This window comes from Lagopus leucura, unplaced genomic scaffold (genome assembly GCF_019238085.1).
Source record: "Lagopus leucura isolate 7727_CA_CO unplaced genomic scaffold, USGS_WTPT01 Super-Scaffold_73, whole genome shotgun sequence".
Lineage (NCBI taxonomy): Eukaryota > Metazoa > Chordata > Aves > Galliformes > Phasianidae > Lagopus > Lagopus leucura.
Genome location: NW_024962252.1, coordinates 58,598,582 through 58,620,974, shown reverse-complemented (window position 1 = coordinate 58,620,974; position 22,393 = coordinate 58,598,582). Strand labels below are relative to the sequence as shown.

General features: G+C 41.6%; 2 protein-coding genes across 5 annotated transcripts in view; one reads left to right on the top strand and one right to left on the bottom strand.

The window, feature by feature from the left end:
• Positions 1–11,981, top strand: part of AGPAT4 (1-acylglycerol-3-phosphate O-acyltransferase 4) — a 69,365-nt gene extending 57,384 nt beyond the window's left edge. The window contains exons 8-9 of the mRNA XM_042894409.1: positions 2,611–2,809; positions 9,339–11,981. Coding sequence (XP_042750343.1) covers positions 2,611–2,809; positions 9,339–9,430 — 291 coding nt within the window. The 3' untranslated portion in view covers positions 9,431–11,981. The remainder of the gene's footprint in view (positions 1–2,610; positions 2,810–9,338) is intronic.
• A 1,089-nt stretch (positions 11,982–13,070) lies between these two features.
• The window catches only part of MAP3K4 (mitogen-activated protein kinase kinase kinase 4), a 69,940-nt gene continuing 60,617 nt past the window's right edge, over positions 13,071–22,393 (bottom strand). For all 4 annotated transcript variants that reach the window (XM_042876960.1, XM_042876973.1, XM_042876966.1 and 1 more), the window contains 5 exons: positions 21,692–21,851; positions 15,418–15,540; positions 14,770–14,876; positions 14,405–14,584; positions 13,071–13,605 (listed from right to left, as the gene is read on the bottom strand). In XM_042876960.1, coding sequence (XP_042732894.1) covers positions 13,585–13,605; positions 14,405–14,584; positions 14,770–14,876; positions 15,418–15,540; positions 21,692–21,851 — 591 coding nt within the window. In that variant the 3' untranslated portion in view covers positions 13,071–13,584. The remainder of the gene's footprint in view (positions 13,606–14,404; positions 14,585–14,769; positions 14,877–15,417; positions 15,541–21,691; positions 21,852–22,393) is intronic.

Genomic DNA, 22,393 nt, shown 5'->3' with positions numbered 1-22,393 from the left:
TGTGCTTCTTCCTCTGCTGATGGTGATTTTTGTCCTTCCACAGACAGGCAGCACTGTTTCAGCTAATGCTGGCTCATGACAAAGGTGCAACTTGGGATTGCAAATTGGCTTTTTCTCTTTTTTTTTTATTTTTCTTTTATTAAACTGTTCCCACTAGAAAGGCTCCCTTTGACTTTAATAAGAAATAGATTGAGCATGTTAATGCATGTTAGTGCCCAGTCTGAAGAGGTATTGTATAATTGTCACAGCTCTGCTAGGCCTGCTAGCCTTTGCATGTTTTGTTTCTTTGTACCTCTTTACAGCTTCAGCTCCTGAAATAAAGTTCTGCTTGAGAATCTTAATTTCCATTAAAAAGAAAGTGAGTTTTTGATTCTTCTCATTTGTAAGAGAAAACAGGGCATGAAAATATATGCCAAAATGCCTCAGGGAATTAGTAAAGGGTAAGCGAAGAAGGAAGGAGTACAGAACTCAAGTGTTTGGGAACTAAGGGTATATTTTTGGATACTTGTTCTTTGAGGATTTCTTTGTGGAAGAGCAGTGGCATCGTTTTGTAGCTAGACCTCCCTGGTGGGAGCAGGGAGCAAAAATCCAGTTAGATTCTTGCAAGATGATGGATTTTCCCTGCCTTTTTTGCTACTGCATTATTCACCTCGGTGTCTGAAGAAACTCAAGTTTGGTGGAATCATTAGTATCAGCATTCTTCCACATCTGAAAATGATTCTTGAGTGGGTGGAACTTATTACAAATGGAAAATGGAAAACAATCTCTGAATGAGAGGAGATGATTGTGGGGGAGATGGTTGTGGGGATTATTGGTGTGTATAATGGATTTAAATACTGTCCTGAGCTGTACGTGGGTACCATGGGCACCCTCTAAGTCTCAGAAAACAGATCAACACATGAATCTGTTCTGTGAGGAACAGGAATGTTTTTAAGGGCAAGGAATTCCTAACTGAATTAAGGAGCTGATCTGTACAGTGGTGTGTAATATGTTAGTGTAGGTGAAGACAGTGACATCCATTTGTCCATTATGTATTTCTTATATCTCTCTCAAGCATCTGGGTGAGATAGGGTCAGTGGTTTTGCTGACTCCAAAGCTGTGCAGAGCCAACAAGGGGGAAAATATGCTGCTGCTTTTCAGTGTCTGTATTGCAGTCTGTAGTAATAGGCCCTCTAATGGTGTTACCAATAACAGTCAGAAATTGTTCGTATTTTTGTAGGTAATGCTGATATTTAGAAGGCCCAATGTATATAGTAGAATTCAATTTGCCAATGATAAATAACTGTGTTAAACCAGTCATAAGCTGAAATCCTCAAAGCACTGTAAAGAGGACTTCATACATTGTATAATTTATTGAAGGCAACTAATTAATTGGTCATAATGATCCTAGTACAATCTAGTTCACTTGAGCAAAGCAATCATAATTTTTCTAATCTCAGTAAAGAGAGAGCAATGCTTTAATTACTGTGTAATCTCTTAGAAGCTAAATGCTCCCTTTGAATTAGAGAAAATGGTAGCAGCCTGTAATTGCTCAGATTGCCATTAAATAATTAAAGAATTGTCCATGTCAGCTGGAGCATAAGTAAATGTAAAATCATAGCATAGTAGAAGATAGGACGATATTGGCTTTGCCAGCATTTTTTGAAACCATCATGAAGCATTCCTTTCTTTGAAGAAATTTGGCTCTTCATTCTGACTTAATTGGGGTTCCTTACGTTAGTCTAATTCTGTCTCAATTAACTAGTCTTGTGTTAATCAGGTTAATAATCTTTGCTTTGGAACCAGAAGGAAGATGTTTGTTTGTTTTTTTCCCACCAGCTCTGATATGTTATGTTGATCACATTTGTTGAAGGCAATGGTGTTCACCCACGTTAGAGAAAAGTACTGAATTCTAACCCTTCTGTGCTTCAAAAAACAAAACAAAGCACAACAGCACATGTGCCCCAAAACCACAGAACAAACCAAACCCTACCCTACTATCTCTCTGTTAAACAAGACCATCAAAAACAGTGAAAGACACTTTAAACTATTTGTATGCTCAACTGTCTATAGACAGACCTTTCTTCCATTGACTGCATGGGAACAAGATAAGTAAGACTATCTCCATGGGACAGTGATCAGGAGTGGGAGGTGTCTTTGCTGGATGATACAAGATGGTGTCTGCTCATCTTTTCTGACTGGGCTGTTTTAGAGCAGTGGATGGAAGAACATTAGGGAGCAGAGGATCTGCTGCTGCAGATGTAGCCCAAATACTTCTATGGTTTACCTCTACTATTTATCCAGTGGCTGCAGCTCTTGCAAGAAGTGCAAAACAGTAGCTGCAAGAGTGTTCATCTCCTCACCCATTTTTCCTTACTGGATTTGTTGTACTCTCTAGGCATGCTATTTTTCAGGCTTCTGTGTGTAAGAGAAAGGGAGGATGCATATGCATCCTTGTAAGCTCTTTTTTTCTGATTATATGCTCATGACTTCAAAGTGCATGTTTTCCAACCATGACTTGGTCTTTGATCTCTCCCCATGGTTACAAATGCAGACAAAACATCAAAGTCAGGAATGTATAGTTTTGTTGGCAGATAGGGATTTAATTGTTGCCCTCCTTTGTTCCACCAGGATGCATTCCAGGAAGAGTACTACCGAACAGGAACCTACCCAGCAGTCCCTATAGTACCACCCCGACGACCATGGACGCTTTTGAATTGGCTTTTCTGGGCCTCATTGCTGCTATATCCCTTATTCAAGCTGCTCGTCAATATGATCAACAGTGGATCATCACTAACATTGGCTAGTTTTGGATTTGTCATTGTAATGGGTAAGTTTTCTCAAGCGAGAAGTTTTTTTTTTACAGAATAATTGGCTTGACTTACTGGTCCTTACTAAAGCTCTGTGACTAAACATATGACTAGTGAATTTAACAGACCATGTGAAACTATACCCACTTTTGCCAGAGCAGGTTAGATAGATCCTTGTCTTATCTGTCTTTGTACAGTTGTATTTTGCTATGGGTTTTTTTTGCGAGCTACATACAGAATTTCCTATTTCTGTAGAAATCAGTGTGTTTCCAGCGGGTTGCCTATGAGAGGCTTTCTTCCTCTCTGTAGTGTGGTGCTGGATTTCACTTTGAATGTCTACAAGTACTGAAAGCTTATTTACTCTGAGAATTCTCTAGTGTGATTGTAGTCTGTTGTGTAATCCATTTGAGGTCCATAAACTTGTGATTTAGGGCAGGGGTAACCTGTTGTGGCCATCTAGTCTGATTTATGCAGCATAAGGCATAGTCTGCCATAAGTGATTCCTACAGTACCTGTAGCAGTTCTGGGCTGTCTTGGTGATTGTGTTACCTAAAAAGAGGAAGGAAAACAACACAAGGAGCTGACCCACAGAAAAGGAGGAAAATCTTTCATGATGTTCTTCATGGAAGGAGGAACCAGACCAGTTGGGCAGACAGAATTGCATTTGTGTGTCTGTACTTTTTGAGGTATTGAGTACATGTTGGATGAACAAGTTCCTATCCAGAAAGAGACATAGATTTATAAAGCAGGTATTTCATATGGCTGCTGTCCCGTGTACTTCTGGCTTAACATCTGAGCATATTACAAATATGCTTTAAAAAAGAAACAGAATTTCAGAACGGTGAATGGGACGAGGTATGACACCACTGCAAGTGCTACTTCTCTGGCAATAGCACTTGATATTCTGCCTTTGGAGGAAATGCTGGAGTAATCTGTTTGGTTCTGGGCAGTGGAACTATGGTGTAATGAGGCACTGAAGCTCAGCTACTAAATTTTTTTAATTGCTCATCATTTTTTCAGCATTCTCCTCTTAATTCAGCTTCTCCACTCCTGTGGGATTGTCATTCCATTGCAATTCCAAGGTGCCTTATGCCCTGTAGACCCTCTACAGGGAGCCTCACTGCATAATTCAGGGGGTTGGATTTCAACTTCAAGGCCAAATGCTTTAATGTGTTGTCATATGTGATGTTTCCAGATTTAGCCCTTAATAACAGCATCCAGCCTGCCATCAACAAATCTAGAACCATCTTAACCATTTAGTATCTCTTGATAGTAAATGTAGATTGTCTTTACAGTCTAATCACATCTGCTTCTTTATCAGGAAGGGAGGGATAGACCCTATAAAAAGAAGGTATAGTGCTACTAAGAAAAAGCAGGAAAACAAACTTTTTGGGGGGGATATCTTATGCCCCACTTAGCTCATTCTTCTGCTTCTGGCCACAAGGCAAGATTAATAAATAGACTGCTATGAGTTCTCTGAATCCAAAAGACTTTTTCACATTGTTTGTGATGCTGGAGCTAAGAGTGAACTATAGCAGGATTTGGCTTCCAAATTAATTGCATGAGCATCCAGACTGCAAAAGCACAGCTGAAGAGCACATTAAGAATGCTGAGATTAACAGACCACCTTATGATTTGCATTGATGCACCATACATTATCAGCAACATCTGTGGGATGCTGCAGGTTGCAGTTCCTCTATAGGGATTTGAAAGACCCCTGTGCTTAGCAACAGCTCTGTTTTCTCTCTGAATACGTGGTGTGATCATAATCAAAGTGCCTGTAATTGGCCAGGATTTGCAGCGTGGCAGAAGGCACTGAATTGCCTGTAGCAGAGGGCATCATTTGATTAGATTCAGCCAGCCACCTCTTGCTGATGAGCTGGCAAAACAGAAAGGTGATGTCACTTATTAGCTGATCGTCTCGGAAAAACTGTGGAGGGCAGACAGTCTGTGGGAGAGGAAGAAAGCTCAGCCTTCAATAAAAATAAAGAGCAGAGCTGGTAACCCTGTACGCTTGAACATGGATGTGCCATTACTCACTAAAAGGACAGTAGTTCCCTTCATACATTACAGTCTCTCTTTTTTTTTTTTTTAACCTATACCCCTTTGAAAACATCAGCCTTGCCAGTTGGAAATTTTTGGTCTCATTCTGTGGAAGCATCAGAACTTCAGCCCAAGGAGTTACACTGCCTTTTGTAGCCAATAACTGAGTCTTTGCAGCCGGGCCGTTCTCCCCAAACCGTGCTTTTTATCTTGAGGGCTCTGTCTGTCACAAAGGTCGTGGATGTGATGCAGCCATGCTGTCTATGCTAATCTGACAGCCCACCTGCATCAGGAAGCTTACTGTGGTTCCTCATCGCCCATTATAGATAGACTTCAGTGTTTCAAAGGGCAGGCTTCAATACATGATAACATTACCTTTATTACTGTGCTGTCTGTTCCTATGCTGAGTATTCTGTGATAGGAAAGGGAAGAGGGACTGGGAGGTTCTACCTGATCCTCTACTTTTCGGTTTTCGGAGTACTGTTTGTCTTTCCAGCAGCCCCTGCAAATTGTGTTCTCCAGTAAAATGCTTGCTGGCTTGTTAGTGGCTGTTCAGGTCAAACAATCTGTAAGAGAAATGCCCCATGGCAGTCAAGCTGGAGTGGAAACACAGTAGTACCTCAGAACTTAACTTTCAGGTCTGAGAAATGAATAACCATGGTATATATAGCTCTGCTGGTTCAGCTCAAACCCTTTCAGCCCTAAATAAAATGTCTCCTCTTTATACTGAGAATGCTGAGCCATCCTCTCTTGCCTTGCTGTGCAGCAGTTTGGCTATTTATACTCATAATAATCATTGCATTGTGCTAATTTCTAACTACTGGTCTAGGACCAGGAGTCCTTTGTGATGCTACTTGAACTGACACAAGGCAGTCCCTGCTCCAGAGGATAAATGCTCAAGCAGCTCAAAAGACAGAAGTCTCTTTTGATTCATAGCATCACAGAATGGCTTGGGTGGGAATGGGTGTTAAAGATCACCTTGTTCCAACCCCCTGCAATAGGCAGGGCTGCCACTCACCAGATCAGGCTGCCCAGGGCCCATCCAGCCTGGCCCAGAACACCTCCAGGAATGGGGAATCCACAGCTTCCCTGGGTGGTTTGTTCCAGTGCCTCACCTTCCACTGAGTAAATAATTTCTTCCTAGCATCTACTCTAAATCTTCCATCTTTTAGTTTAAATCTTATCCCCCCGTCCTATCAGATGGTGTATAAAATCAGTCTCCCTCTTGTTTATAAGGTCCCTTTAAGTATTGGAGGGCCCTGATGAGGCCTCCCCAGAATCTTCTCCAGGCTGAACAAGCCCAAATGCTTCAGTCCCTCTTCATAGGAGGGGTGCTCCAGCCCTCTGATCAACTTAGTGGCCTTCCTTTGAACCCACTCCAGCAGCTGTAGTTTCATAGGTCACAGTGGCAAGAGATTTATGTGGTTAACTCACAGGTACTGTTTAAAATTTGGAGCTGGTATTATAGTGTTAAGACAGTGAGTCTGTCAAGTGTTTGTATTTGTATCTGACAGTAGCTCTTACATGTCTAATGCTAAAAGCATAATGACATCTGAGCTTATGGCATGGCTCCAGCAGTTAAGTATCAGTTGTAGACAGCAGTATTTTGTTTGAAACAAACATAAGTAGTAGTGAGCCAGCTTTGATTCTGCAGGAGCTGTTGTGTATCTGCTACACAGTGCGTGGACAGTGCTATCAGAAAACCTGCTTCCATAGATCACAAACAGGGATGACTCTTGATCTGACAGTGATGTGACAGGGTCCAAATGCAAAAAGCAGACCAAGGGGTCAGAGGACGATGTGATCTGGGCGGCAAGGCTGAGATGAGTGGATAGTGAGTAGAAGGTGAGCCAGCAGTGTTGTTGCAGGAGGCTTTACAACACCAGGAGGATGCAAACTGTGTGCAGGTTTCTGCCTGTTGGTGGAGCTGCCAGACAGTCTGGCCTTTGAGCCTGGTGCCTAAAGCTGCAGGGTTTGATGTTTGTTGTTGTCTGTACTTCTTTCTTTTCTGTTATAGAAAATAAGATAGACACTAAATAAAAAAATTCTACAGTTATTATAAGCTTTAATTGTACAGATTCATTTCAGTGTATGGCCTATGCAACACATCTGTACAGCAGACTATGGGAAATTTCTGTACCCCTCCTGCAGTTGCTGTGTGGTGCAAAACACAGGAAGCAGATAAAAGCAGTTTTGAGATGTGACAGAAAAGGAGAAGTCCTCTGCTCTGAGCGAAGGTTTACGATGAGCTATGTGGCACTGTGATGTGGGTGCATGGTGGTTTTCTTGGAGCTAAAAAATGTTCAAGAAACAGATTCCATGTTCAGAGCTATGTTGATTTGTGTTAACTCAGCCCTCGTTCAGCCCCTGGTGCTCTGACAGGCAGAGCAGGTCTGTAGTAACGTCTGTGACAGTTGTGAGGTAGGCAGTGATGGGCAGAAAGATGGCAGGAGCTCTGCTACCTCCTGCAGCTTGCCAAGGGGCATCATGGGGATGACCCAGCTGACAGCTTCTTCCTCCTGCTGTTCAGGTGGGGGCTTGTAAGTCTCATAGCTGATGGTTAGCAACAATTTCTCTTTGGTTTCTTTGTCTTCTTCCCCATAACATATTCAATGCAAGAGAAGTCCTTAAACATGACGGTGTTACTGGGGCATACGATAAGGTAAGAATTGTTTCTAGGCCTGAGGTACTGTACTGACATACTATTTGGCAGCTTCCCTTTAGCACCCTGCAACAGTAAAGAAGAAATCTGTAGCTTTCCCTCTTAATAAGACCAAATAGAAAGTGATTCCCTTTTATCCTTTTCCTTCATTTGCAGTTCTGATTTGGCTGACTGAGGCCTGTTTGCTTCAGGAAGTTGTCTTCATATATGCTGCAGCAACATTCTGTAAGGGGAATGTAGTTAGTCTGTCAGTTGCCATGCTGCAGAAGAGGTTTTGCCCTAAATCTGTGGTCTTTTTTCTTTTTTTTTTCGAGTTCTGCTATGTGGTACTCTTTGTAGTCACAAAACCACTTTGGGACTATAGTATCTACAAAAGTTTGGTAGATATTGATGAGAGCATTCTATCTGCGAGTAGTAATGTGATCATCCTGTGATGTTTGATGAGGTTTTTGAAAACAGTGTAGAAAACCTTTTGTTTCTGAAGTTGGACTTCTATTTAGTGTGGAATGCCAAGGCTTTGTCTAGTGCAGCGCTAGAACTGAACTTTGTATATTGAAGAGACCCCCAGCACAGCTATTCACACCTGAAGAGCAGTTCCTGTGCTGTTTTTCTCATCCCCAGTGGCTCAGTGATGCTCACCTTTATTATCTAATGCTTGGAATTGGGTATTCCTCAGCCATAATTGTGTTTTCACCCTCTTTTTAAAGTGTAGCCCTCTCACCCGGCTTTGAGCCCATCAATTCTCTTCTCACCTTCCCCATCATCAGGTGAGCAGCACCCTACTGGGTGGATATATTTTTGGGGAAGAACATTGAAATACTGCCCAGCAGCTGCTGGGGTTAAGGAGAGTATGGGGGGAGTTCAGCTGTTAGAAAGGAGAAGAGGCAAGTCAGTGTGCATGGATAAGAACCTGCAGCACCCCAGCACTTGTCCCTGCTGTGCTTCCACAGGCTTGGCAAATATGAGCAGTCTTTTCTTGCACCCAGCCTTCCCCAGGGTGCAAAGGACGGTGGGGTGAATTAAGATTGAAGGGCAGTGGCAGTTTCCATCAGACAGCAGAGAAGGAAAAAATCTCAATTGCTGACTTTGGTATTTTTTGGTGTCCAGGCAGCAGCATTCCTGGAACTTTATGAAATCCCCACTGTGCTGTGTGGTTGCTATAACAGTCACTCTTATTTACACTCCATGTCCATCTCTAGATGTGGTTTTTATCCCTCTGGTTAAAGTCTTAATGATTTCATGCTTACTGTTACATTACCATACCAAACTGCAGGCTCTGTGTTAGATCCTGCCCTGTCTTCTAGCTCATGTCAAATGTCAAAGACTTCTTTTTTTCTGTTTTTGTGAGTGAAATCTTTCACTTGTTGCAGTTGTTTGTTTCAATTCATGGACTAACAGTGAGCAACAGTGAACTTGCTCAAAGCCATCTCTCTTTCTGCATTGTGTGCTGTACGATGCCCTCCAGACAGTCTTGGTGCACAGGCTTATTCCAGTTAAGGTATTTCTCTTTGAACTTCTGGATTATCCACTCAATCTCTTTCTCCAGCCTGTTGAGGTCCCTCTGACTGGCAGGGCAGCCATCTGGCCTAAGTCAAGACATAGACCAGAAAAACAAAAGTAGGTTTTTCCAAAATGAATTAACTGTGGGTAAGTTATCTGACAAATGGGAGTATGGGTGTAGTACTTCAGTGGTGTTAATGCTGTAACACTGTACTATACGGTGCTTTACAGCCACGCTGTAGAGCAGAGAGTACTGATTGTCTCTTTAAAATGCTGTGTATGTGCAGACCTTCAGTCTCTGCCTCCAGGAAGGCTTTTAACTTTATCCTCTTTCTATTTTGCAGCTTCCGTTGGTGTCAGATGGATGATAGGTGTTACAGAAATTAACAAAGGCTCCACCTATGGCAACAATGACAACAAGCAGAAACAGAAATAGTATCTTCAGAGACTGCTTCAGCCCAAAGGGAACAAATGCAACCTCTGAAAACTCTTAAGTGCATATCATGGTCCTTCAAGTGAGGTCAAAGAAAGGGTAGGATGAGCAATTGCCATGCATATCTGAATTTGCACTCCTGTTATTTTTCTTGTGGGGTTTGGGCTGGATTACACTCTTGAACGAGGCACTCCTTCGTACACTCTTCCCAACAGGTTTGCATTTGTTTGGTTGGTTTGTTTTCGTATAAAGTGTCTCAAGATTTGAAGAGAAAAAATTCAGTGTGCTGGTATGATGCGACTCTACTCGGAAACTAATTGATGGTTGCTGAGGTACGGGCTTTATCTTGGCTTGCTCTAAGGAAGGGATTAATGTCAGAAGACTGTTACAAGATGATTAAAACTGATAGCTGTCTAGCTCACGTGTTAGCAGTTTAAAAAACAGTAATTTGCCAGTGTTCAAATACAGTCCGATGCGCTGCTTGGTGATACCACTATTGCAACTCTACTAAACTGACAGGAGTGCAGTAGAATTTTTTTTTACATCTAGAATTTATCCTCACAGTGAGCACCACATCAGCCCCAGTCAGACTGGCTAGGGGCCCGTTTTGTTGGCTCAGAGCCTTGCAGTGGCATAACCTGCAGAAGAATTTGGGCCTGTGGCCTGAGCAGAGAGCTAAGCTACCCACTGTCACAGCCTAGGCAATACTTAGTGGTAGAGCTGAAACATCTTATCCTTCTGAGAATAAATGCCATTCATAGTTTGGAAAATGAAAAATAGGTAACAAATTACTTTCAGCTTTAAACACAAATTCAAATTCTAGGCCTTTCTAACAGCGATGGAAACAGAAAACAGCTGGGGGTGCTGTAACAAAGTAATACAAAGCGTGCATTAAAAGTTATTGCCCTGCACCCATACTGTTGTGAACCTAATTAATCTGTTGTCTGTCTTTTTTGAAAATTACTTTATGTAGTGCCTCTTAACAGTGTCTGAGGTAATATTTAAATTACCTTCTGCTTTTCTTTTGGGAAAAAAAGAAGGGAGTGGGAGAGGGACCTAGGACAGAGGTATGGTGTGCAGTTTTTTATGCCTGGGTGGAGTTTATTGACACCCTTCTGAATTTAATAAAAGTAGGATCAAGTTCCCTGGGAAAACCATGTTTCTCTCACATTCCCCTTGTACTGATTGCTATAGACGTCCTCCTCTTGGTTTGTTCTTGTTTTGCTCTTTAAAGTAAGAGAACAAAACAACAACTAAATTTAAACCCCAAAGTTACTGATACTGAGCAGTGGGAAGTATTCTTGGCATGTTCAGTGATGTTACATTTTCTTCAAGTTGTATTTCTAGCAGCTCGTAAAAACCATTTATTTTTTTGTTACAATAAAACTGAAGCCAGAAGCAACAAAGGCTAATATGAATCATTCAATGAAATATGCATTTGCTGTTCTGTACCATCAGATCATCTAGAAAGTAATCCTTTAAATATGCAGTACCTAAAGAGCAGCTACGGTGCATTTAGCATGTGGCAGCAATAGCTGTTGAGAGTGAATGCAGTTAGTAAGAAGTACGATATGAAGGAAGAAATAGGCCTTGCATCTTTGTGAGGGTCTGGTTTTGTAGGCTTTTGTCTCTTGTGCACATGCATTCCCTGTGCTCTGAAGCATACTGGAGTAAGTTGTGTAATGTGTCATAAGAATAATCATGAGCTTTGGTTTATTTCTTTAACACACAAAATATAGCCAGAGCCCAGAGGATACTGCCATGCATATAAAGCAAAGCTGTCTCTTAATAAAGCATGTGCCCTTCTGTGCTGAAATGCAACCACGCACCTGTATTGGCTAAAACAATCTTAGCAGTGGACAGCACAATTACAGAGTGTGTACATCTGAGAGACTACAGTATTGCATTAGGAGTGGAAGCTAGCCAGCCCTGAAGACACTGTATACAACTCTTTGCAAATGGGTGGGAAAGGAAGATGGAAAACATCTCTTCCAGCTAGCATTTCATTATGGTAGAATGAACCCATAAATAGGTAGAAGTTCTGAGCAGCAAATACATATTCATGTGATGAAAAACAGCTCTTTTTTTTCCCCCTTTGTAAAGAACAGTTGACTTAATGTGCTACTAGAGACCTCTAAGATCCCTTACCAATCTTAGTCCATTTTTCTGTTATTGCACACAGTACTACTTCTCCAAGAGGAAAATACCAAACACAGTATCTCAACAAACTATCTCAACATTTAGGATATTTCACACAGGTTTCTCTTGGAGCAGCCCTTGTAACAGGGCCAAAGATGCCAGTCCTGGATCTAAGTCCCAGCAGACAAGGGCTGCAACCCAATACCCTTCCAGTGCTCACTGGCCAACAGAGAAGGTTTAATGGTACTTGCCAAAGGTAAACTAGCCCTGGTCACTGTATTAAAAGAATGACCTATGTCTGTAGCAATCAGTGTTTGCCCTTCTTCACCACAAACAACTGTATGGTCTACAACTGCCTTAACAAAAGTAGTCTTACATTTGTTTATACAAAAAAATAAAAATGTGAAAAGCTGAAGTGCATTGAATGAGTTTTCTTTTGGTCTGCAGTAACAGCCTTCTCACAGTTGTCATTTTTCTCCTGACTCCTGAAAACCGTTCTCGATTCCTGTTTGTGTTCAAGGACACCTGAGACAAAGGAGGAGACAAACTACCAAAAAGTGAAGAGCACAGCAGGCCAGGGCTGCACCTCAACCTCAGGTATGTTCCTACTCAATTGCCTAGGATGACGATGGCAATTTCGCTCCTGCCATAAATGGAAGTAGAGAAGACAGGAATAGTTCTTTGCTTAAATTGAACAGTGTATTTTTTGAAAGCCTACATATCCAGCACTGGTGACCCACACAGAAGAGGATGGTGCATCTCTGGATTTAAATTTTCTTTCTCAGCAGCCCATCCAGCTGTGTCTCACCTATAATAAACCAGGGATTTCTACAGTAAGAGGAGAGAGAGAGACAGAATATGAAAAGGGAGTCCCATGATTAACAACTTACCCAAGCATGCACTAAAACAAGTAACAGTTGCAAGGTAACTATTTGAAACAGCAAGCCAAACAAAATAATCATACCATCATCTCTTCTAACTGCTAACCTCTTTTACTGTCTCCATTTTTTGAGATTGAGGACTATTAAGAAAAAAATACAGGGAAATTGAAGTCTAGGATCAGAAATTGATTTTTAAAATTCTTAAAAGCAAGTTCTAGTTTTAGCCAAATGCTATACAGGAATAATCTTCACCGATTCTCCTTTTAGTCAGCACGACACACTGTGGCCACTTTCTGTAGTTCAGGTGTCCAAGAAGAAAATTAATGTAGCCCTGGCATCTATCCCTAACATAACAGGTAACATAAGGAAGTGCACATCATCTTATTTCCTCAGGAGAGAGTGAAGGGAGACCCTTAATTCTATTATCCCTTGTGCAGTACAGAATGCTTCCTACATTTGTCAAGGTACTGACTACACCAATGAAAGAGATGCTGATTCCTGGCAGCTCTGCAGCCTTAGGAGTTAAAAATTCAACTTGACAGTTCCCCCCCATCTGTTGTTGCACAGTCACTTTCAGAACAAAAACCCATCACCACCAACTCCTAAAATAAACCATTTATTGAGAAAAAAACTTTTTTTTTTTTTAAATTTCATTAATCAGCCTTGTGCATAACAAATCCGAAGCTTGCCAAAAACAAATAAACAAAAAAACCAGTAAAAGTTCACAGTCAGTGCACTCAACAAACAGATTTAAAAAACAAGGTCCATAGCGCCTGATAACACTACAGCATTTTTCTGAACCTAAAGAGTTCAAAAATACTACATATTAACATTACGGTTCTCAATCAAATGAGAAACAGGAGAAAGAACAAAAAAAGGTATGGTCCATATACAGTAGTAATGGCACTTTCACTGAAACATGCAGCTTCTTTCAACTTGCAGACACCGTCACGTGAGCAACATGTGCCAAGTAAAACATACAGGAGCAGCAGAGAAAAGTGACGCTTGTCACTTGTGCAGTCTTCGTGAGTCAACTTTTATACTGTTTCTCAGCACAGTCTTTATGTAAATATTACATACAGTAGTGTTCAAAAGGTATTTTTTGCCAGAATAAAAAAGGCCATCGATTGAATAACTTCATTCTTCATCTGTGCAAACCTGTGAAGGGGACATGAGGCAATGAATTCGGTTGTGTCTGTACTGCAGCAAAAACATAGCAGTGGTTCAATCTCTTCAGCAACTTCCACTGAACAGAAGGAATAAGCAAGTTTTATTCCTCCCTTGTTATAGTGATACAATGCATTACAACTGTTCCTCTCTGACAACTGTTTCCACTGTCACCACAACAATTCATTCTGCCTCTGTTGCAGATGGGGTTTAGCTACAATTACTTACTACACCCAAATGCACTGCTTAAGAATAAGCAAAAAACATTCTCAGCTAAAAATCAAACCAAATCATGCAATGACTGCAGCTTTTTAAAGTAGTGCCAATTGCCAGGAAAATGGTCAGTAACAGTGTGAAATTAAAGGCTGACCCTTTTACTGAAGGAAAGCAGGTGTCCCAAGCATTTGCTCATTCTACTTTTTATGATAGCGACTCACTTCATTTCATATGTCTTTGCATGCATACTTACTGAAGCTCTAGACACATACGTAGCCCTCCAAATCCAATTAACTGCCATGAAGTTTGACAAGTCTTTAACATAAGGGCTATGCACCTCAGCAGCAGCAAAACATACTGCATGGTGCCAGGTTCTTGTAGCTAGATGTCTGTGAGCAACAACACAGGTGCCACCTCAGTTTTCCACACCTTGCTTTCTTTCTGTTGGGCTTTAACTTAGTATCAGCCTCCTGCCATGATACAAAGCCCTGTGGCATAGCTGCACATTACACAGCCAACTGAAGGTGGTCTGATTCCCATCTGCAGTCTTTGCAGCCAAAGCTGTGAGACAAACCTTGACAAAAGGATGGTCGAGGAGCTGGCTGGCTGTCCACCTCATCTTTGGGTCACTTTCCAGGCAGTGGCAAAGGAAGTCTTTCCCTTCTGGACTCACTTTGTCAGGAATAGGAGGTTTATGACCCATCCCCACTCTATACATGATCTGGAAGTTGTGCTCATATTCATGCCAAGGCCTCTGCAACAGGAAACAGAATGTGCAAAGTTTAGTGAGTAACGCAGTGTGGAACAAAGCATATACTTCTGTGCCCTGGGAAGTTAAAAATCAACCTGGTACTTGCGGACTCACAGCTGGGAGTGAAGTCAGATTTTAGAGAAACTGCTAAGGACATTTTGTGTTATGTCAGTAGATGACACACCTACCTTGCCAGTGACCATCTCTATGACAACGCAGCCCAGGCTCCAGATGTCCGCTGCACGCCCATGCCCTTCTCCTTTTGCTCTGGTAATTACTTCTGGAGCCATGTATGCTTTGAAACAAGACACACCGTGTCATCATTTTATACAGCAGAAGGAACTGAAGTGATTAAGTACGTAAACAAATGCTTTTCAATACATCTGAAATGAATTACCAGTTAGCTTTTCTTGCTAAAAGTTTTGTCATGTGCTGGCTTTACCTTCTTGTTGTTTGACACATTAGTAGCATAACTGTCTTTCAATGTGAAAAGCAATAGTGAAAGTACTGGTATAGTATGCACTCTGTTATTTTTGTTCTTTAAAACACAGAGATTACGCAGCTGTCCCCTAAGAACACTACTGCTTCAGAAAGGCTGTAGAGAAAGACAAAATCCCAGAAAACAAATCTTCAGAACCTTTATAGTTAACCAGACAAATAACATTTTATCTTTCCAGTTACATTTACTGACTTTTTTTGGCTAATGGATGTAAAGCACATCTAACTAGCAAAGCTTAAACCAATTTTCCCTGAGCCATACTGCTTTATTTTTGACAGAGGTATTATCTTCTTTTATGGTAACTAGCCAAGTTTCTGCCTCACACATGCTTCCTTACCTGCAGTACCCAATGTACTGTTCACTTCTCCAGGCATTGTCTGAGTGTTGTTCTTCAGTTTTACTGAGCAGCCAAAGTCACCCAGTTTAATCAGTCCAGATGAGGTAAGAAAGATGTTGGCTCCTAGGAAACACAAAGAAAAACAGTGACAATTGTTAAACCAGCACTGAACTGAGCAGGAGGACTTCCCAACATGATGTGCTACTGGAAGAAGTTACACTGTAGACAATAGCTGAATTCACGCTTTGAGAATTGTACCAGTGGATTAAGTGTGGAATTTGATAGCATTAGAGATGTTCCCCAAAGCGTATCCTACATCAGTCAGGTGGCTGGATTTCCAGTGAGTTTCAGTTAAAACTAAACATCCTGGAAGCTGACAACAAGAAATGTTCAAAGTACAAAACTACAGCACACTTCCCTCACGTATGTTTCATTATGAGAAAACACTCCTCCAGAAATTCATGAATGTCAGTGCTTATCCTTGTGAGTGTTGCATCACAGAAAAACAGCTCAGTGGCAGAGACCATTGATGCATTCCTCCCATTGTCCAACTTTTCAGTTCTGCTGAGTCAAGACAGATGATACATCTATGTCATCATGACAAATGTACAAATATTGAGCTCATAGCGTTTATTCCACGTAGCACCAAATGCCCGCTCCTTTTTCACTGTGTTTACAGACTGATTTCTGGAGGAGGGCTACCATTACAATCTCTGGCTACAATCCTAGCTTACACAACAAAATTTCCCCTAGCATAGTTGAAATTCTCCAAGAGAAACCTGCAGTTGGCTTGAGGTCACTTGCTCTACATGACACTGCAAAAATAAGCTGAGCACTTTTAAGGAACAGGTTTTTCTTTCATCCAACATCCTGCCAAAACACATGCTGACAGGCAAGAGAAAACAGTGCTGAAGGAGCTCCCTGTACAGGTCAGGCCAATCCTGCAAGTATCACAACGAAAGCACAAGTAGGTTGCAAGTCACCTGGCAGAAGTGCAGCTCGAGCTGTGAGTTCTCTTCAGGAAAGATTAATGGTATGCACAGAACACAACTGCCCGTGGGGCTTCGTTACACAGAGCCTTTTCCCATGTCACACAGAAGATTCTTTTAAGAAGGGCTCTTCTGAATATAATCTTTCAAAAGAAGTTTCTCACTTCTGTTCCACCTTGAACAAGGGTCAGTGCGGGAATCGTGGGCTGCTCCTCCTTTCTATTATGTGTGTTCTCTTACTTATTGACTTACTGAATGCCCAGCTAGTATGGCTGTGCACCTCCAGGATCTGAATGGAAAATAAAGAGTCCTTACACAGCTCAAGTGAAAAAAAGGCAGAGTAGATCAATGATGCCCCAACCTCCCCATTTCCCAAAGGATTCTCCGTACAGTTCTGAGAATGCACGATAACTAAAGCAAAATGTATTCAGTCCAAGAGGCGTTAGGCATTACAAGGAGGAGAAACAACAGAATTTGCTAACAGAAATAAATTCTAACCTTTGATTACCGTAAGAGAATTAACTTTCAGTAAGTACTACTTTTCCAGTCCCAGCATTCAGGTGCCTGCACATACTCAAGATCAGAATTCTTTCTGCTGGCAAACTGCAAAACTCAGCCAGGCACCCGCATGGGTCCCTCCCAACCCAAACCATTCTATGATTCTGTGTCACTGTGGGCCCTGCAGTCAGGAACACACACAAAACACAGAGCAGTCATCAGCTCCTTGAATAAAACAGGAACCTGCAACAGCACTACAAGAAGGTGGCTCAATGGGACTCTTAAGTATAAGCACTGCAACAGGTGAGTGACCATTAGGAGTACCAGCAGGTTTTTCCCTCAAACAACTGCCCACTGCTTTTCAAATGATTTGTCACATAGGCAGTGGGTACAGTAAGCCCACACAGCACAGGAATATTGGCCACTAGCAAATACTTTACAAGAACGTTTTCAAAACAACACTGGTTCCTCAAGAAAGTAGAATGCAAATAGCACAAAAGGCTACAAAGAAGGTTCTGAAGCTTCTCAAGTGGGTGCAAAGGGCCTGAGCTGAAGTCCAATATCTCCCTTCTGACTAGATATGAATTTATTGAGATAACTTGCTTTAATGCAGTTTAGAAACTACAAATAAAGTCTTTCAGAACCTTGAAAAAACAAGAAAAATAATGGCACTTTTCTAGCATAAATGTTACTGCAAAAGCTCCTATCAGCTGTCCTGAAAACATCCAGAACTGTCAAATGCAACAAACCTAAATTTCAAAATTTCACCTGGAAGAAAGACAGAGAACTTGAAGACTCGCATTGCTGACATTTTCTGGGTGCAAACGAGTCCTGCACTGATGCACTGTGTCCTGGAGCCTCAAAGTTCTGGTCTGTGCTTTGGAGAACAAGACAAAGCTCTAGGGGTTTTAAAAAAGGATCTCATTAGATAGCAGACACATGCACAGAACCCAGCAGGGCCTGGGTAAGAGAGCAGGGGATGGAAGAGCAGTACTTTGAGGATGAACGATCCTTTTTAACCTTTACAGTCAATGTGATTGGAAATGTAACAAAATTCCATATCTGTGCAGTTAATGAGCAAAGTAAATTAAAACCAGAGACCCTGGCTAAAACAATACAAAGGGTCAAGACTCCTACCGTTCCCTCTCTCCTACATATGTACTATCAAAAAGTAACTCCATTGTACTTAGTGAAGGGAAGGAAGCAGCACAGCTCTGCAAAATACCACTGCCATTTACACCACAAGACCTGTCTGGCAAACTGCAAGCAGAGCAAACACCAAAAGTGGTACTTTTGCTAGAGCAAACAGCTGTGACCCAAAGCATTTAAACTCAAGTTTAGAGGATCAGTCCCAGATTAAGCACAGTGAAAACTGATACTAGTGTGATATTCCAGAGGTGCTGGTCTCATACTGAGAGCCCAAACAGCGGCACTGAAATCCCTGTGACTAATGTGGCATAATTTCACTAACAGGGCTCATAGCCACTCCTCACAGCACTTTAGCAGCAAAACAGTCACATTCATTTAAGAAACAACTTGCTTCAGGCCAAATGCTACCCTTTGATGAGAAAATCAGCTTTATCATCCTCTTTTTCACACACAGAAAGCATGAAATGCTCACAGTCTCATGTTGAATAACCTTCTGCCTCTTGTTGAATGACCTTCCTTCCCTCTGCTCATCACAAAGAGATGAAGGCAGGGATAACAGAAATTCTGAGAGAGCTAACAGAAGTAACTAACAAGAGTACAATAACACTTTGATGAAGACTTCATGGCCTGGAGCGTCTCATTCACAGGTTTCTGATTTACTGAAGTTTCAAATACAATGCCTTCATTTTCTGTATTCAGGTCTAAATGCAATCTGAGCACTCTAAGTAATATGCCCTGGTCTCCCAAAGAGAGGGCACCAGGCATGACCTTGCAATTAACTTTTCTCAATTCAGTACTTGGGAGACCACACTTGGAGTTCTGCGGCTGCTCAATACAAGGCAGATGTCGACAGACTGCATCAAGCCCAGCCCAGGGTCATCAAGATGGTCAGAGGGCTGCTACACATGATGAGGAAAGGCTGAGAGATGGGTTTGTTTAGCGTGAGGAAGAGAAGGCTGGGGAGTGCGTAGAGAGAGGGAAATTATTGCTGTTTTCAACTTCAGCAGCATCAGAATGTTACAACAATAATAAAATTTTCCTCAAGGACACAGAGTGGAATGGTACAGGGCAACAGACACCAACAAAGCATCTGCAAATTCCAGGGAGATATTAGGAAATGGTGTTTTAGAATGGGGATGGTTGGTCACTGGGATGGGACCCAGGAAAGAGGGAGTCCCCATCCCTGGAGATACTCATCACTTAATGAGACAGGGTCCTGAGCAATCTGATCTAACTTGCTATTGGATCTGATACTGAGGCAGGCCCTGCTTTGAGCAGAAGGCTCAGCCCGAGACGTCCAGAGATTCTCTTCAGCATTAAACATTCCATTATTATCATGCTGAGGCACAGCTTCCTTGCAAAAAGAGAAGTAATTATAACTGGAATTATAATTATAATCTGGACTTAGACAAAGAGTTTAAAATCTGGTAGGCAGGATAAAGTATAAGCATCCAAAAAGACCAACTCACCTACCACATACAGGCACCAGCTACTTTGTACATAGATGCAGACTAACAAAAAGTAGCGCCCAGTCTGCAACCAATGCTAACCTCAGCATCTCTCACAACCACAGTTTGAAAAAGAATTTGCCATAGCTGTGTCTTGCTGCATCTTTTACACTCACAGAATCGGATGCCATAACAACATAACAAGGGCAGTGGTGGCACCAATGGACACTACTAAGCTAATGACTGAATTTCTGAGCACCAGGCGCTTGCCAATGCCAACTGCAGGATGTGATGAAACAGTTTTTAAGAGTAATTATTTATCTGATGCTGAAAGAAACAGATCCACAGTGATATTTGACAAACTGGCCATGAGAGATCTACTGTGACCTGTCAGTGAGATTCCCATAGAAAAGCAGTTTTAACACAGACTGAATAACAAATCATTCTTCCCTATGAGAAAAATAAGAGTAATGAACTGTAAGTAAGTGTAAATTTTCTGGCATTATGCTAAAAATAAAAACAGAGTTTTCTTTATTGCTGTTGTCTGAGAACTTGAGGATGTAATTTTAGCATAAAAAGAGATGGAGCAAGAGGTTTGCAATGCAACCATAAGGCAGCCTTTATAGAAAAACCCTCTCCTGCAGTCTGCCTTCAAATTCTGCCACTAAAATTAGAGAAAGTCTGTACACAGTTCTACAGAGGGTCACTTCTGACAGCTGTTACTATTCCCAAGGAATGCCCCAAGGTTTGCTATGAGGAACCTGTTGCAACAGTAACGCCTTGGATAACGTAGCCTTACAGTTCTGTTAAACAGCTCTTCTCTCTTCAGTGCGTTTCTCTGATGAGAGGAAGACCTAATTGAAAACACATCCAGAAATCAGCAACAACACAGAGGAGCACAAAAGAAATCCCTATCAGTCAGCCTTGAATTTGGATCGCAAGCTTCCAGGAGAGTGCGATCCAGCTAAGAATAACATGGATATGGGACGGTCAAGTAAAGGATAAGGAAGGTACTGTGAAAAGCACAGAGGGAAATTCACAATTGCAGATAAATCTTTGGTCAGGAAGGAAAAGGCAAGACTGCTGGGGAATGGGTGTGAAGGAAAGTTCTTTTCTAGGGGAAAAAAGCCGAAACTGACTCAAGAGTGGCCTACCTGGATGGGAGGCCTCTGGATCGTAGATAGTTCTTTTCCCAAATGAGAAGCATGAGGCCAAAGGACCAAGAGCAACTGGGAACCTCCTACACTGCTGCGATGGTTCAAAGCCCTGTGAGCAAGAGGGACATAGAAACCCAGCATCGTTGGGTTGCACTGCCTTGTCATAAAAATGAACATTCACGGGGCACATTGTGTGCACTGTTCCCCTAATTTCTGTTAAGTTGCTGCCAGAGGTGAGCAAAATATGTCAAGCTAACAAAAACAAGAGAACTAAACACATGGAGGATGTTCTCAGAAGGTTCAGGAAAAAAACAAATGTGAAATGCAGACTGACACCGGTACCTTAAGCAAATACCAAAACCATCTCCCCTTCAAGTTACTGTAGTTCCATTCTGCTTACTTCGTAAGCAAAACCTGAGAGCCAGGCATGAGTACATACATGTATGGAAAAAAAAAAAAAAGAAAAAAGCCATGATACATAGTTTTACCATATCCATTAAACTTCTTTTAACAAAGCTTTCAGTATTGTGCTTAATCAACTATTTGTCTGAAAGACTAAAACTCTTCTGCAGTATGAGAATTGCTAGGAAAAGTTCTGCTGGACCACTTCAGCATAGTACATTGCTTGTCAGCTCCCAGAAAATGCCACAGTTTCTTACACAGCTGAGAAGAAAAATAGCATTACATAACTCAGTAATGATAGAAATACAAGGACCAGAACTTGAGTTTGGAAGAATCCTCAACAATCCTCACCACCTCTACAAAAACAAAACAGATGATGGGCAGAAGTTATGAGTTCACAATGCCATTGGTGAATGCTTTTTGTTTTTGGTTTTGATTTTTTAATGCTCTGTGCTTAAAAAGGAACATTTAACTAGACAACTTGTAAACTGAAAACCACATGAAAGACTTTTTACTCAACTCTTGTACAGATTAATGTGTGCTATATCTGAAAAAGGCCTCGTCCTGTCCTCCTCTCCCCCCACTTTCTTCTACAACACCAAAACACCGTTACCTTTTTGGTTCACATTACCTTTAATGTCCCGGTGAACGATACCATGTTCATGTAGCACATTGATAGCAATTGTGATCTGCTTTGTATAGAGCCTAATGACATGCTCCTGAAGGCCCAGTTTTGACACCTCCTCCAGAGTGCCCTCATCACAGTACTCCATGAAGATGTACATCTCTTCCTGTGGTGGGAATCAAACCAAATGTCACTGATTTTAATTTTCTTTAACTGATGAATTAGAACTAAGTTTTTCTTCTGTCTTTAACTGCCTACCAAAGGGCAAGTTTTAGTGGAAGTACCTCTGACCACAGAATATCTAACAAATCATCTATTCAAAACTATTTTCTTGGGCATGCTTCATCCTAACATTCATTTTCACAGCTCTGGAAAATCTCTTTCCATATCTGTCTGTGTCGTTTGTATGCAACTGATGCTATGTGGTGGTATGACATGGACATCTTGCAGTGGAAATCCTGCAGACACATTAAGCAGAAATACAAAAAGGCTCCCTGCATATTTGGCAAGAAGTCAGAAATACTTATTCCCCAGTTCTGCACTAACACGCTTTCATGTCTGAGAAGGGCAAGGTTTTTGTTGCTCTTTCTTCTTCAAATAAGCATGCCAATTCAAACTCACTTTAAGGAAAACTTTGGTACTTGTTCCCTTTCTCTCTCTTTCTCTCTCTCTCTCTCTCTCTCTCTCTCTCTCTCTCTCTCTCTCTCT